The sequence below is a fragment of the Marmota monax genome, unplaced genomic scaffold, assembly GCF_021218885.2.
Source record: "Marmota monax isolate L192 unplaced genomic scaffold, Marmota_monax_Labrador192_F-V1.1 WCK01_AAM20220418_F8-fsc00107, whole genome shotgun sequence".
Taxonomy (NCBI): Eukaryota; Metazoa; Chordata; class Mammalia; order Rodentia; family Sciuridae; genus Marmota; species Marmota monax.
In genome coordinates, this window is record NW_026693761.1 from 1,692,656 (window position 1) to 1,709,584 (window position 16,929).

Sequence of the window (16,929 nt, forward strand, 5' to 3'; positions counted from 1 at the left end):
GCAAGGCTTAACAGGGTCCCTGCTTAGGCAAGGCTGTCATCGGGTGCTAACTAGGACTCGGGGGTCATCAGAGGGTCAGCAGGAGAAAGCTCTTTTCCAAGTTCCCTCTGGCTTTTAGCAGAATGAATTTCACTGGGGCAGCAGGATTCTCAGTAGCTTGCTTCTTTAAAGCCAGCAAAGGAGACAGGCACAGCAAGGCAGGTGCTTCACCCTATGTAATCACATGCAGCACACTGGGTTGATCAGAAGCAAGTTGCAGGTCCTGTCCAAATGCAAGGAAGAGGGTCTCGCAAAGGCATCAGTAGCAGAGGCAAGTGCACAGAGGCCACCTAAATTGTTCACAGTCAAGGTCATACAGCCAGTACATGATAGGGGAGACCCAGTTCTTTCTGACAGCAAAGCTGGTGTTTGGAGTCTCATCACAGCTGTCCCTCAAAGCACCTGGATTGTTTGACTTCCCCAGGTCCTGACCTCCTCACTTAAAATACAAGCAGCTCCATTCCACTGACCTTTTATGGTTCTCCCTGTTTCAGCAAGTGTGGCAAGCAGGTTGCTTGAGAGCTCATCATCAGGAAAGTGGTAATAGTCACCCTGTTTGTCCTAACAGGAGGGACCCACTAGGTATTTTAATATTCCCTCTGGTCCTTTCAGCATCATCTATGGCATTGTGATCCGAACTATTTGGATTAAAAGCAAAGCCCAGGAGATGGTGATTTCTAACTGCTCGGGTAAGTCTCCATATCGCCCAGTTTGTGACTAATTTTGCCCCTGAAAAGGTTTTCCTCTAGCAAACATGAGCTGGGGTTTCCTGGGTATACAAACATGAGCTGGGGTTTCCTGAATGGTTTTATACAAGCCTGCACAATTATATCAGGACCTATCTCACAGATCAAACCCACCAAACGCTGTCTCTGGGAGGCACTGTCTTCCCCACTCGGCCCCCTGAAAACCGGGAGAAGCAGTCTTTGGGCCAAGATTGAGAGTCTCTCTAATCTCAGGTTAGGCAGGGAGCACCCTGGAGGATGCAGGAATGAGAGACACCATGCATTTAGCAAACATGAGGTTGGGCCTTTCTGTTGGATTTAGAGATGAGTAAATCTGCCATCTGTCCAAGAATGATCCTGGGCTCCAAGCCAGCTAAGGAATGGTCCACATGTTTTCCTCGCTGCCCCAACACACCAACTTAAAACTAGTCTGCACCTGAGATGGCCCGCTAGGACCCTTCCCAAATTTGTTTGTGAACCTGGATATGCAACACCTCCTAAGAAATAGCTCTGAGACCTAGAGGCTGGCTCTGCTTCCCAAGCAAGTTTCCTGGGCCTGACTCAGGTACCACCTTGGAGAAAACACAGCAAACTAACAGGCCAGAAAGAGTAAAAAGGGCTGCTGGTTTTATGTTTGTTATAATGTGATAGTTGCTAAGTCATGCAACGTCTCTGGTCTTCAAGATATTAAAATGAGGGGCTCAACTTGGCCCCCTATAAGTTCTCTTCTTTTCAGACATGGAGTTAACCCACCTGCACTGGACCAAGATGGAGCTTATTGCATTCCCCTAGAAGCTCCTTATTCTCATGTGATGTGGGCCAACCAAGAGGATTCACAAGGGTCACTGGACACTGGTGATCTGTGTCTCTTTCCCTAGGAGAATGAGTAGAGATGTAAGTCTTCATGTTCTTCTCTGAAGTTCAGTTAGTTCTGCAGTGCTCTGCATCCAGGAGTGGTACAAAGAAATGGGAATGACAAATGAGGCCATAGAAAAGTTCCTGACTACAGGCAGCTGGCAGTCTAGGACCTTGTGTCCCAGCAACACAGACACACAGGTCAGAGGGACAGGGAGAGCCACTTCACTCTTAGCCACTTCACTAGGTGAAGTGCATTATCTCCTTTACTCCCTACAAACCACTGGAGGTGGTCTTATTGATTGTCTTTTCCAGATAAAAGATTGAAAGGTTAAGCTTGTTTCTATGGGTAGCATGTGACATGACCAGGAATGTACATGATTGACCAGAGAGCTCATGCTTTCTTGCCTAAATCAGGCTAGGATGCCTCCCAGGAGGAAGAACATTATAGAAATAGAAATGGTGAATGGCTAAAAGAAAAAAAAAAAGAAAACTGCTTTTGATTAAACATCCAAGCTCAAGGTCTTTGGCATGGCCTTTCCTCTATGGTACTCTCCTGTTGCCTTCAGAGCACCACCCTGTCTCATTTTCGGAAGTTTTTATTTGGATATATTTAAAATCTCATGACTGGTATGTTTAGGGCCAACTTTGCTGAAACAGCTAGGTCCCCCTATACTTTTAGATAATTAAATTCATTTAAGCCCCTGTCCTGTGATTTCTACAATCCCAGCAGGCTAGCCTGCTCCTCCCTGCCCGCCCCTCTGAGCACACAACCTCACTGACTCCCCTTCTCCAGCTTTCTACTCCCTACACTCCTGTGGCTTCGGAGTTTGGAGCCCACCTTGTTTTCCATGAGTTGACAACTCAAAAGAGTGAAGAGTTGATGCTTCTGGAGGTTTGGGGTGACAGAAAGTTTCCACATGCTGCCAGCTACTTGCCCCTCTTTGTCAGCAATCCTCTCCTCACTATGGTTGAGGTCCTGTCTCTCTCCAGAGTTCCCCCTGACTCCCTTTTACTACATCTTCCAGTCCCTGCACTGTTAGACTCCCCCGACCTTCAGTACTGAAGGTTAGAGATTTTTTTTCCATTGAAATACACTATGTCATTGCCCTCCCTGGAGGTAGAAATGCTACAGTTTTTACTCTTTAATGTAATTGTGCATCTCTGTTACACCTATTTTTCATTGTCTCTATCCTTTAAGACCATTAGTGACCTCCTTCTGGAATGAGGCCAGCTGGTATTCTCAAAAGATCATATGTTTTCTGTGTCTTCTTCACAAATGGATCTCACTTGATTTGCTATCTGTCATAACAGCCAAGCAGCACTGGAGTTGGCCAGTAAACAGGAACTCCAGTGGTGCTGGCATGCCAGGATTATTGCTCATCAACAAGAGGACATTAGCAATGATTAGTGTGAACAGCAGCTCACTTTGTAAACACTGGCTGCAAAATTCAAGCCATCCTTCATGTAGGAACCATTCTTCTTGCTGACAAATAATGTCTATTTTCTCCCGCTCAAAGGCGGACTGAAAGAAAAAGCAAAACTGGTTCATAAATGATCTCGAGACGTTCCCCCAAACAAGTGTAAAGGGTGATAGGTGGATCAATTTCCCAACCTTTTTTTTTTTTTTTTTTTTTTTTTTAAGTTTTCTTTTTTTTTTTTTTTTTGTTATTTTTTTTTTTTAATTTTTTTTTATTGGTTGTTCAAAACATTATAAAGCTCTTCACATATCATATTTCATACATTAGATTCAAGTAGGTTATGAACTCCCAATTTTACCCCAAATACAGATTGCAGAATCACATCGGTTACACATCCACATTTTTACATAATGCACTATTAGTAACTGTTGTATTCTGCTACCTTTCCTATCCTCTACCATCCCCCCTCCCTCCCCTCCCATCTTCTCTCTCTACCCCATCCACTGTAATTCATATCTCTCCTTGTTTATTTTCCCATTCCCCTCACAACCTCTTATATGTAATTTTGTATAACAATGAGGGTCTCCCTCCATTACCATGCAATTTCCCTTTTCTCTCCCTTTCCATCCCACCTCATGTATCTGTTTAATGTTAATCTTTTCTTCCTGCTCTTCCTCCCTGCTCTGTTCTTAGTTGCTCTCCTTATATCAAAGAAGACATTTGGTATTTGTTTTTTAGGGATTGGCTAGCTTCACTAAGCATAATCTGCTCTAGTGCCATCCATTTCCCTGCAAATTCTATGATTTTGTCATTTTTTAGTGCTGCGTAATACTCCATGGTGTATAAATGCCACATTTTTTTTATCCATTCATCTATTGAAGGGCATCTGGGTTGGTTCCACAGTCTAGCAATTGTGAATTGTGCTGCTATCAATTTCCCAACCTTGCACATGGTCTTTCATAAAATGAGCATGCTCTTATGTCCATGCTCTTAATGCCCTATAAACTAGAACATTTCCCATGTGGAGGCAGGAGACTTGGGGGCAGGGGGCTCACCCAAGGAGTAAACCAAGTATAACATATCTGGATGGGACTGGGACTTGCAATTATGGCTTGTCAGATGTGATGTGATCCATGCTGTCTCCAAAGTGCATGTTTCAGATTAAATGAGGCAGAATGGGGTGAAGGAAAAAAGGCATAGATTAGAAAGTGGGTTAGAGTTCTGTCACTGTCTACATTAACACATTTAAGATAAACCCATTAATTGCTAGAAACTATAATTAAAGAAATGAAATCAGATCTTTACCTCCATCCATAAGCAAAAACAAATTCCAAGGGACTTAGAGACTTAAATGTGAAAATGAAGACTTTCAAAATGAAAGCAGACTTGGTCTTAGCATCCCCATCTGTAACCATCAATACAATGGCCTCTCTACAGATAAACTACATTTAACAAAATATGTTCAAAAAAGTATCAAGATACAAATAAATAAATATTATAACATGTTTGTGGATAGTAAGATTCAATATCACAAAGCAATGACCCTTCCAACCAATCGAAAATTTAATACAGTTCCAATAAAAAAATGGATTGTACTAATATATTGAGATTGATAAGCTGCTTTTAAAATATACACTAAAAAATCAAGGGCCAACAATAGCCAAGACATTCCTGGAGAAGCAGAACAATGCAGAAGAGGTTTGCTGTACCAAATGTTAAGATTTATTACAAAGTCACTGTGGTTAATAGAGTGTGGTGTTGGCACAATACAATAGACAAATAGAAAATAAAACAGCCCCAAACAGACCTGCACATATATGAGAACTTGATAGATGTCAGAAGATCATACGAAAAGAAATGAAATCAGATCTTTACCTCCATCCATAAGCAAAAACAAATTCCAAGGGACTTAGAGACTTAAATGTGAAAATGAAGACTTTCAAAATGAAAGCAGACAATATCTTTATGACATTGAGGAAAGGAGGTTTTCTTCAACAAGATACATGATACATTGAATTATAAAAGGAAAAATGCATAAATTTGACTCTGTTGACACATAAACTATCAATGCACGAACTGGGAGAAGCTATTTACAACACATATACCTGGGAAAAGATAGTATGCAGAATATATGAAGAACTACTGAAAATCAATTTTAAGAACATTTTTTTAGTGACAAACATTTTAAAAATCAGCACAAAGGGAAACAGGAATAGCCAAAAATTAGATTCAGCACTTCATCAGTACTCAGGAAAGTACATGTTTAAATCTCAATAACTTTCTACCACGGAATTAGTAAAATTGTAAAAATCTGATAATTCGAAGTATTGGCAAAGATATGAATCTCATGGTTTATGGTTTCCTTGGAAATATAATTCTTCAAAAACTTAGTAGACTCTTATCTATTTGCTTTCTGATCTTACATGTTAGAAACTATAATTAAAAAGTTATTCTTAATAAAATTCTCAGATCTAATTTTTTTTCTGTGCTTCCTCAACCAATCCCTACCCATCAACTTGATGGAAACTAGCTGGAGGTCATCAGAAACAATAGGTGGGAGGCCACATCCCTGGTCTGATCTTTGCTTTAAGAATAAATCTTAAGGGATATTTTCTAATTAAAATCTCTCAATGTTATAGCTTAATTTGGAGACCAGGGCCAGATTTAATCCTGTGCATTTAAGAAAGGCTCATGCTGGGCATGGTGGCACATGCCTGTAATCCCAGTGGCTCTGGAGGCTGAGGCTGAGGCAGGAGGACTTCCAGTTCAAAACCAGCCTCATCTAAAGCAAGGTGCTAAGAAACTCAAGACCCTGTCTCTAAATAAAATACAAAATAAGTCTAGGGATGTGACTAATGGCCGAGTGCCCCTGAGTTCAATTTCTGGTACACACACACACACACACACACACAAGAGAAAGGCTCATGTTTGGTTTCATGTTCTGCTTCCATTTTCATTTTGCCCTGACCCACACAAAGTATGTAACCAGGATCTTTGGAGACTAGAAGCTGTTGGCATTTGTCATTCTGCAAGATCCCAAATTGGGGGACTTTCTCAAACTCCTTTTATTTTTACTCATAAACCAACTAACTCTTATCTGAGTTCATTTCTTTTTCCCAATTCCTTGCTAAACACAGCTGGTAAAAATCAATAGGCACTATTAAAATTCACTTTAACAACCTCACCCCCTGGGATCCAGGCTCAGTAGGCACAGTCTGCCTTCCCAGGCATCATATGTGGCACTTCTAACAAATGGATCGCTAGAGTCCCAGCTTCCAGTCTCAGTGTCCTTGCCACCTGCTGCCTGCCCACACAGCCAGTGCCACATGTTAGACTTTTATCAAGACAACATTGCATGTAAGATACCAGTTTCTGTTTTAGTTAGGAAAACACAAGCAAGCAACTGTGTCAATTCCAAAACACCAGTACCCTTAACAAAACCTAGGTTTATCTCTTGCTCAATTAAATTCCAATTGGCAGTAAAGGCCAAAGGGAAGGGCATTGTTCCATACAGTCAAAAATTCAAGTAGGTGAAAATTCTGCTACATTTAACAAAGGGCTACTTAAGGTATTCCTCAGCACCTGCATGCAGAAGGCAGGGGTGGGGTGAAAAGTGGAGGGTTTTTTTGTGGCTTATTGGAGTCAGGTCTGGGGAGGAGAGACATCAATTCTTCCCCTAGTCCCCTAAAGCAGAACTTAGTCTCATGACTATAACCTGCCAAAAAGGCAGTTGGGGAACATAGTATAGCTGCATGCCCCGGAGAAGGAAAGGGTTTGATGGACAGCTCACTCATCTCTGCATTATTAAAGGCCTATCTGGGTTCCTGGTTTTGCCTGAGCTAAGAACTGAGGTGCAGACATGGCTAACTGGTACGTCAGGAGATACCTTCTCAGATCTGACTGTGACCTACAGTTGGCACTGGGCTGAAAACCTCTTTTTGGGAAAATAACTCAAAAGGAATTCAACCTGAAAGTTCAAATATATGCAGGCATATCGAGCTAATGGGGAGAGAAGCGGCACTTGGTGAGGAAAAAAAAAAGCATGGGGTGGAATAAGTCCTCCAAGGTCCTTAAGGTCAAAAGGAGATATAAGTTCTGGGTCACCCAAGACTGCTCCAACCTAATCACCCCAGCCTCTTGTCAGCAGCTGTGGAGGACAAAGCTGACTGTGAAGCCCTGGGAACTTAGGTGGCTACTACAGGAGCCCCAAGCCTCAGAACACAGAGGAGTGAAGACATGTTCTTGTTTCCTGCAGAAGCACTTTGACAGCAGGTATCCCAGGAAAGAGCAGCAATGCTGAATAATTCACAACCCAGACAGAGAGCTGAGGCCAAGAGCAGTGAGCAGAGAGCAAAGCGACTGCCCAGGGGCACAAACTCTAATAAAGGGAACTTGCAGGAGCGGCTTAGAAGTGACTGCAGCTACCAAGCACATGGTGCCCAGCCACAGCCCCTCCAGAGGGGATGGGGACAAAGGGGAGGTCTGGGTGGAGTGGCCTGGGGCTGCCCAGGGCAACAGCAGGGACCGTAGAAAGCATGATTCAGATAAGGTCACCACAGAGGCACAGGTGGTGGCCAGGGAAAGATCCTGGAACACTTGGAGACCACGCCACCCCCCTTGAGTTTACCAGAGAAACCAAAAAGTCAAAAGAATCCTGGGAAGAAAATGCCCAGTCCCCTACAGCTAAGCAGAGGAGGTCAAATGCACACACACACAAAAAAATTTAATGATTTCTGGGAGCATTCAGGTTTATATTTGGAAATAAAAAGTCACAAATAATTAAAAATAAATTTTAAACTTTAAAACTTTTAGTAATCTGGAAAAATTACTAAGAAAGTGTATTCAATTTTTTAAATCAACCTGAAGGACACAAATTTTCCAACACAGGAAAGAAACATACTTATTTTAAAACATTGCCAGTAAGGCTTCCTTGTTTCTAAACAAATCACTTGCACTTACTATAGGCCCACAGATGGACCTCCCCACCTGGCAGGAATGATTTTTTGCCTGCTTTAAAATCCAAAGGGACCCATGGCTCCAGCTTCAGGCGTTCAGCCCACATGAAGAATGGGCTCCCAGCAGCTCAGTTAGGGGCCCGAAGCCTGGAGAAAGTTCAGAGTTGGAACTGGCCATTTGGAGACTATATTTGGGGCAGGGACCCCACTGGGGATTCACCCTGGAACGAAACAGTCTAAATAATGTGTTCCTTTCAGTCTCAAATCTAGTAGGTCCACTGCCTCCAGGCTGCCCAAGCTATTAATGCACAGTGACAGCTGAATTTCACTGCTTTTCACTCCAGCTCCACAGCAAAGCCCGAGTAGAAATAATCCTTTTATCTCCCAATAAAGGAGAATTTTGTAGCTCAGCTCTCTTTGAAGAGCCATCTTTGGAAGCTGGGGCTTTGCATTTCCTGAAGTGGTCAGATTAAAGACGCTTTTCACTGATCTCATTGGCAGGTCGGAGAGCAAGGTAGTTGATTACATTGTCACCTAGTAGCCTTGTGGAAAGTATTTTGAGTTTCCATTTTAAACAGATTTCAGAGCACAAATGTCATTTTCAAAAACTTTTTGGAATGACCAACTATGTCTTTAAAACCCAGCTGTTACACACTGTTTAGAACCCAGCTGTTACCTAGGACCAGCAAGTGGAGACACTTCAAAAAGATATAATTTGGTCTGCTATCATCTTTCTTTGTCTCCCACAGGAATAATCCCACCCTGGTAATTTTCTGTTGACTACAGATAACATTGTATAAGGTAGTAATATCTCATGTTTTCTTCCATAAAGAGAGAGCTCATATTCCTCCTAAAATGCAGTTAAAACTTCATCATCCCAATTGGCAGAGTAACTGACATCCCAGCATGAAACTTGGCACCCCGAATACATTATTTTACTATAATTCTCAAAGTAACTCCGTGAGGTTACTGTTCTATGATTCATTTTTTTAATGGGGAAATTAAGACTAGGAACCTTAGGCTATTTGCCTAAGCATTCACAGATAGTCATTGGTGGAGCTGGAGTGTATATTCAGGTATGACTCTGAAGCCTGTGTCCCTCCCAAGATACGACCCTGGAAATCATGGTTCTCAACCTTCGAACCTTCAACAATTTGTACTGTATAATTCTTTGTTGAAGGAGAGGAGACTGTCCTGCATGTTGAAGGATGTCTAATTGCATTACTGGCCCTTCTACCCACTGGACACACACACACACACACACACACACACACATGCATGCACGCACGCACACACACACAGAGTTGTGGCAACCAAAATTGGGTCTAGGCATTGCTCAAGTCCTCTGGAAGGCAAAATCACACCCAGTTGAGAACCACTGCTATAAATGTTTCTGAAGCATCTGCTGCCTTACAGTGCTTGGGTTCTGTGGTTTTAGGAAATGCAAAGAATAATTTAAAGACCTTAACAATATTTAAGAGTGGCCTTGGACTAGGGATATAGCTTAGTTGGTAAAGTGCTTGCCTCACATGAACAGGCCCTGGTTCAATCCACAGCACCACAATAAATAAATAGATAAATAAATAAATAAGAGTGACCTTGTGGTGTATGCCTTAAAAAATAAGAATCAATTATAAGTATTTTAGTTATTTGCACCTAAAAACCTGTTATCATTTGTAATAGTGTGTCCTTTTCAATGAAGAAATATTCACACTACAAAAATATTTGAAAATTGCTGCCTCGGAAATTCGGCACAGACTTCTTCAAAGATATTCAAGGTCTTCCCAGCTCAGTTCTTCTTTGCACCCTCAAACCCCACGCACTTGCAGGCTACATCCAAACAAGATGACTCATCATGGTCCAAATACATCCTCCACTTTTCTTGTTTCATGTCTCGGCTGAGAATGCTCCCTCTGCTTTCCTTATCTCTCCCAGTGCTGTACCTGCACCTCCATCTTTCCTGTGGAATCCCTCTCGTGTCATTCAAATTTGACTTAATGTTCTCTGCATTTTCCATGCAGCCTCCATGGCATAGCTATGGGGGTACCACTGTCTCCTCTGTCCATGGCTGGTGTCTTCTCTCTTCTCATTCAACTTGAGGCGAGTATGTGATCTTTACTGCTGGATTGAAAGTTGCTAGAGAAATCGAATTCTTTTCGATTTCTATTCAATCCATACCTCTGGGCACACATGCTATGCTTGTTGGATTAAGTTGGGTTGCAGAATGATTGAATGAATGAAGCTAAGTAAACTTCTAAAGGGTTTCTACAAGGATTCAAATACATCTCAAACATAAAATCTGGACAATGTAGTGAGGACAACAGAGCACTGAAGTTGGCCTCCCTAGTGGACAACAGCCTTGCCCCATTTGGCTTAGATGCTGACTGGGCCTCTGAGCTGGGCTGTTGCTAGGGCTGAACCATTTTGTCCAACTCAATCGCACCAAGTTGAATCACGTAGGGAGGGAGGCTGGCTTTTTTCCCCTGCTTCCCTCCCTGAGGTATGTTCTGGGGCAGGTCTGTGTCCATCGAAAGGAAGGAGACCTTTTCCAAATTTCTTAGAAGGTACCATATAAGCTGGTAAATTTCTAACAGGAAAATCTTTTTCACAGAGGCAAAGGACCCAGGACCAACATTTCACCCCCAAATTTACCATCTCTCTCCTCTTATTGCTCTGAATTCTGACCATGATATTTTGCCCCTGTCTTGTCTATGGGAGGTTATTATTGATTCATTAAATTAATGTTAAGTAATCATTTCATATTCATATCATTATTACTAGAAATGGAGAAAATAAAACTCCTGGGCTCCTCTAGCTTATATTGTAGTGGATTCTTATTTCACCCCTCCCTATCACATGACAGCCCAATATGATTAAAGTTATATCCAAGCTCAGATGTATGCCAGTTGTTTGTGTTTGAGCTTTTGTTGGGAGATTTTGAGCTTGAATTTTGTTGAGTAAAGTTTCTGAGTTAGATGAATGAGTTGGTCTAGGACGACCATCCTAGCAAAATGACTTTTGCTCAGGTTGCCGAAGCAAATATACAAGAGTCTTGGCATAGCATGGAGCTCAGAGAACAGCCCCCAACAGAGAAGGTCTCTGCCCCTCTGGTCACGTGGTCTAATTCCAGCTGCAGCTGATTTCAGATCATCTGACCATGTCTGCATCCCACAGCATTCGCATATTGTGTTAAGTTGCAAACTGAGCAGTTTCCAGCAACCATCCTTGAGCCATTTTCACTCTAAAACTGTCTGAGGAAAGCCTTCTAGTCATAGACAAGCAGGACATAAGTGGTCCCATCCATTGAAAGCCACAGGTCTAACCTTCAAAGTTCCTACTTGTAGAAACAGAAATTGCCGCATCTTGAGCACTCCAGTTGACCATTCACCTGTTGTATCTACAGATGGGAAACTGTGCACCAGCTACAATCGAGGGCTCATCTCAAAGGCAAAAATTAAGGCCATCAAGTACAGCATTGTCATCATCCTTGGTAAGCAATGTCCCTCCTTGGATTGCAAAACCGTATAAATGTTTCAAAACCAAACTAGTAGCAGGAAGCCCATAAAAGGAAGGAATTTGTGTATAGCACTTCTATCTTTATCTGCTTGGAAAGTAATGTGTGAGACTCATCAGTCCATCTGGGCTTCTTTCAAGGGCCAACATTTGGTTCCTAATCTTTCTCCTTATGAATAAAGTCAACCATTAAAGCTCTGTGTTGCGTAACTTGGGAGTAAATTAGATTAGGACCTAATTAGCTGTTTATGCCAAGATCACCCTGTTAACTCAGGTGCTTCCTTTAATACACACTGTCCTCCAGGGCTGAAAACAGCAAAGGTGAGATAGAAGTACATTCCATTTCTTCTGGATATTTAACTTCCATGTCACTGCTAATACTTTCCTTATGGCCATCTTTTCTGTCCTTCCTCCGTGTTGTCTTCTGCCCCTTTCCTTCCCTTTCTCTCTATTTTTAACATTCCATAAAGTCACCTTGCACCTTCCTGTCTGAAATTTTCTCCTCTCGGATGAATTCATGGCTTCCTCCCCCACTTTGGTTTGTTCCCTAACGATGACATTTCCTTCAGCCTTATTGGCAAGTCTTTTAAAATAACCCTCCTCTAGCCTTACCCTAACGTGTTTATCTTCATGGTTCCTATACTTCTTCATGGTCCCTACTTCTGTGTACACACACACACACACACACACACACACTACTTACTACTTATACTACTTACACTACTTACTGTCTATCTCCCTTGCTGGAGCAATAAATCCATGAGGACAATGACCTGCTTTTGTTATTTACATTATTGTTATCAGCAAAGACTAAAATAGGGTTCCCCATACACTGCTCAATTAATATGTGTTAAATGAGCAAATGAATCGAGATACACAAGAAGAAAAGGGATTTGTGCTATCCCCTTTTTATTTAGCTGAAACACCCTCCTCCAGGCTCCTCTGGCAGCTCTTAGAAGCTCCAGGAGAGCATTAGCTGCATGTCAAATCACCAGAGCAGCCCATCTCTCCTTTCTAAAATGCAACTGCAAAATGCCAAACAGACCACAAACAGTGTGACTCAGCCAGCAAAATATGGGCACAAAACAACACCACAGGCGGAACTGGGGAGAAAGTGCATACCACTCACCAGGCCCTGAGAAGCCTTTCTCAGAGGCTTTCTGAAGTACATCAAAGGCTCTCTTTGCCTTCCCAATCAGAATCAGATGCACATTCTCTGGATGTTGAGCTGGAAAATGCATGTTTATACATGTATTCCAGAACCCCATAAGCCTTTTATCAGGGACCATATTTCTAGCCCCTACAAGATCCTTTCAGTCTGCAAGCAGGTATGCCCATGAGAGGGTCAGTGAGTGTTGGCAGACCAAAATGGCCCTTTCTGTAACAAACACTTTGTAATGCCTCTTTATCACCTAAAATGCCATGTATAATACATTCTGCCTTGTATGGTTAAAAAAAAAATCAGTGTACTACTCCAACAATTATCTAAAGTAAGAATAGAAAGAAAGTAATTTATAATAAAATAACACCAATTTTGACATGTCACTATGTGGCCACACCTACATGAGAAGAATAATGAAGTAATCAGATGCTTACACCTGAACATCATAATAGCTACAAATAAAAACCAATACAGGTGTGTTTTCATGGAGGCATAAAGATATAGTATTGCTGTCAGTGACTTGATTTTCTAAGCAGACAAATAAACCATGGTAAAGTTCCGAATTAATCATTTCTCACTTACAAGGAAATTACATTTCTGAAAAATTCACTTTTTATTAAAAATATCCATGTACATATATGGGATTTGGGTTTCTAGCCTGGGGGTAATTATAAACCAACCAATGTCCAGTGGGACATATGAAAAATGTTTAGAGTATGAAACAAGTTTTTCCTGGTTGGGCTGCTGCCTATAGTATACAGTAGGATGGGCATCCCTGTGACAATCTCTCTCTCTCTCTCTCTCTCTCTCTCTCTCTCTCTCTCTCTCTCAACACACACACAAACACACACACACAATGCAGTTTTACCTTTGATATCCCAGAACCACTTTTCTGAGCCAATGCTGGGGTTAACTACCCAGGGTCCAGAATTCTCATTGCTGTTTTTGTTTGAATGGGTCCCATTTAATACATTGCCATCATCATGAATTAATTCCTTATTTCAAAACTCCCAAGCAAGTTACAGAATCCCTCTTGAACAATTATGGAAGAAAAACTTCCCAGCTGAAATGGGAAGAAGTCCATTTGCTCCTACTCTTAGAAAAATCTTGTGGGTGGGAAAGTTGTTTGGGAGAGAAGAGTGGCAAAGCTGTACCCAGACAGTAGGGCAACACACGTGTGTGTTCAGTAAACCCCAGAATATGTAGCTCTGTATTAGTCTATGCTCTCTAGGGAAATATGAAGAGATAGATAGATAGATAGATTGATTGATTGATTGATTTTGCTTTATTTTATATATATATATATATATATGATTATGAAGGCTAAGAAGTCTTAAGATCAGCAGTTGATAAGCTAGAGTTTCAGGAGACAGTGGTCTAAATTCTAATCCAAGTCTGAGTTCAAAAGTCTGACAACAAAAGAATAGATGATTTAAGTTCCAGTGTGACTCCAAGCATGAAGTAGAAGACCAATGTCCTAGCTCAAAGACAGTCAAGCAAAGAGAGTGAATCGTTTGTCACTCAGCTGTATTGTTCTATTCAAGCCTTCAAGAGATTGAATGAAGCCTACCCAACCTAAAGAGGGCACTCTGCTTTTCTTAGTCCACTGATTCAAGTGTTAATCTCATCTGAAAACAGCCTCAGAGATGCATCCAGAATAATGTTTAGCCAAATATCTAGGCAGCCAGGGGCCCAGTCAAGTTGACACATAAAATTAACCCTCACACTCTGGATTCCCACATCTCACTCATTTTCTTTGAGGATTTGGAGCCAAGCAGAATCAGGGTCTTCCACACACCAATTGATTTGGACAGGGGTATTATTAGTTGGATGGTATTTTCATGTCATCAACATCAACGCAAACAACTTTTCTAAACTGCATACACAGCCCTAAAACATCTCTGAAAGATTCCAGATGCCCCAAATCCTCCCAGTTGAAACTCCCATAAGGGCCAACTAAAAAGAGACCCCTCACCTGTAGCCTCTGTGGTGCCTAATGGTTCACTTCTCCCCAGCTTTCATCTGCTGTTGGAGCCCATACTTCCTCTTTGACATTTTGGACAATTTCAACCTCCTTCCAGACACCAAGGAGCGTTTTTATGCCTCCGTGATCATTCAGAACCTGACAGCACTGAATAGTGCCATCAACCCCCTCATCTACTGTATTTTCAGCGGCTCCATCTGCTATCCCTGCAAGTAAGTGGTACTCTTACCTGGGTCAGACACACTGATGGCCACCACATTCTGACTCCAGCATGGGTGTTCTTCATCCCAAGGCAGGTGACAGACTCACTGTTTTATAGATGAGACATGAGAGATCAGAAAATTTCCACTAATGTGACAGATTTAACCTAGATTGAGCTATACAGTCAGTGCTCTTTCTTCTATACCACTTCCTATAATAACGGCCTTAATCATGACACATTTAGAAGGTCTTTATTTTGTTTAAAGTTTCTCTATATGAATTGCTTCAATATAATTCTATCATGGTAACAGGAAATGGAACATCTTTACTATTTTAGAGCTAAACAAAGTAAGACTCACAGATGAAATGGCCTTGCTGAGGTTATATGAATAACTAGTAGCAGAGCTAAAATTAAATCCCTTCCATAACTATTGTCATTCTGTTGGGTTTCACCTGTTTTCCTTCACAGGCTAGGAAGAAGGTAGAGAAATTAATAGGAAATAGAATAGTGGAATGGTTTAAGGTTTGGACTTAATACCACTGACAGAAGTTTAAATCCTGCCATTGTTTACCCATAGCTATGTGTGATCTTGGACAAGTTTTTTAACTTCTAAAAACTTTAGTTTCCTCCTGTGTAAAATCTTGGCCAATAGTGTTTCTGTCCACTGGGGTTTGGTGCTGACCAAAGGTCTGCAAGTGGTGGAGAGGGAATGTCAAGATATTACCTGTCAAGGGTCTATCCATTGTCTGATCTTTAATAATCCTTCATTAACAATTATCTCTTAGTATCTCTACTTTCCTTTACATCAGGATAAATTATTTTCCCTTACTACTTTATTCTGACTTTTTCTAGAGAGCAAAGATCACAAGACTCTAGAATGACATGCCGAGAAAGAACGGAAAGACATGAGATGCAGATTCTGTCCAAGCCAGAATTCATCTAGACCCTTGGACAATTGCAGTTGTAGGTAGAGTCTCATGAGCTCTTTAGGTCCCCACAATCAGCTGTGCATGTGTAAGGAGCCTGAGCCGATTTCTCCACCCTGCTCCTGTCATCACTTGGGAATGTTCAAGATACATGTTCTAATGAGGGTGTGTCATCTGCAATGGCAAGTATTAGCCAAAACCAACTCACCAACTATCCATGGGAACCAGGAAAGACACTCTTTCCTCCTCCTCTCTTGCGATTTCCAGCCCTCCTTCCCTTTGGCCGCACCCAAACCCAATGGACAGAGATGGTACTGACCCAGGGTCCTGGTTTGGGTAAGCAAGGAGATACAGAAGCAGAAGGGACAAAAGGGGGAAAAAAGGTTATTCATAAATCTTCTAATTATAATTTTAAAAGTAAATAAAAGACTTAATAAAGACTAGACTTTTTATCTCCCAGTTTTGGATTGGAGGTTTGGTGGTTGTAGCCAAAAAGAAGTTTGCCCTTGAAATGCCAACAAATTTACTTTCAGACACTGGTGCTTTGCATGTCCTCAGTGTGCAGGTGGATGCATTGGCAGCAGCTAAACTCACACTTCTGTTGTATCAACAAGCAATTCATGGAAAGAACACAACTACTGGCCCTCCATAACAAGGTCAAGTGTAAGGGTATTTTCTCTGATGGGAAAAATATTGTGATAGGAAACCATGGGTCCTTCACCTCCAGCCCCAGATTGCTGAGACCTGGAACTCAGGGATCTTTGAGTATCTCTGAAGGCTCTTCCCTCTGTATCCAGTGTTTGGGTCACTCTGAATTCCATTGCTCACACTCAGGGTCATTTCTACCCCTTGTAGCCCTCCGAGCCTCTCTTCAGATAGGAGCTGAGTTCCTGTGGTTTTTCCAAGCATGACGATTCTGTAAGCTCTTTACCAGTTTTGCATGCTGTAGTCTTTGTCTATCTAACACCTCTGCCAAGAAGCACTGGTGGGGTTTATTTTGACAGGTCTGGAGTTTGGTATTTATAAGCATAATCCAAGTGAAATATGACTAAATGTTTTAAAGTTAATTTTTTTCCTTTAGATTTTTCTATAAGTGGAAATGGAATAATTAAATTTGATTATGTATACATCCCCACCCACGGCTCTG

General features: G+C 41.6%; 1 protein-coding gene across 2 annotated transcripts in view; it reads left to right on the forward strand.

Moving 5' to 3' along the window:
• Npsr1 (neuropeptide S receptor 1) overlaps positions 1-16,753 on the forward strand; it is a 188,123-nt gene extending 171,370 nt beyond the window's left edge. For both annotated transcript variants that reach the window (XM_046460636.2, XM_046460637.2), the window contains 4 exons: positions 652-728; positions 11,399-11,485; positions 14,686-14,866; positions 15,709-16,753. In XM_046460636.2, the coding sequence (XP_046316592.1) occupies positions 652-728; positions 11,399-11,485; positions 14,686-14,866; positions 15,709-15,799 (436 nt within the window). In that variant the 3' untranslated portion in view covers positions 15,800-16,753. The remainder of the gene's footprint in view (positions 1-651; positions 729-11,398; positions 11,486-14,685; positions 14,867-15,708) is intronic.
• The last annotated feature ends 176 nt before the right edge of the window (positions 16,754-16,929 follow it).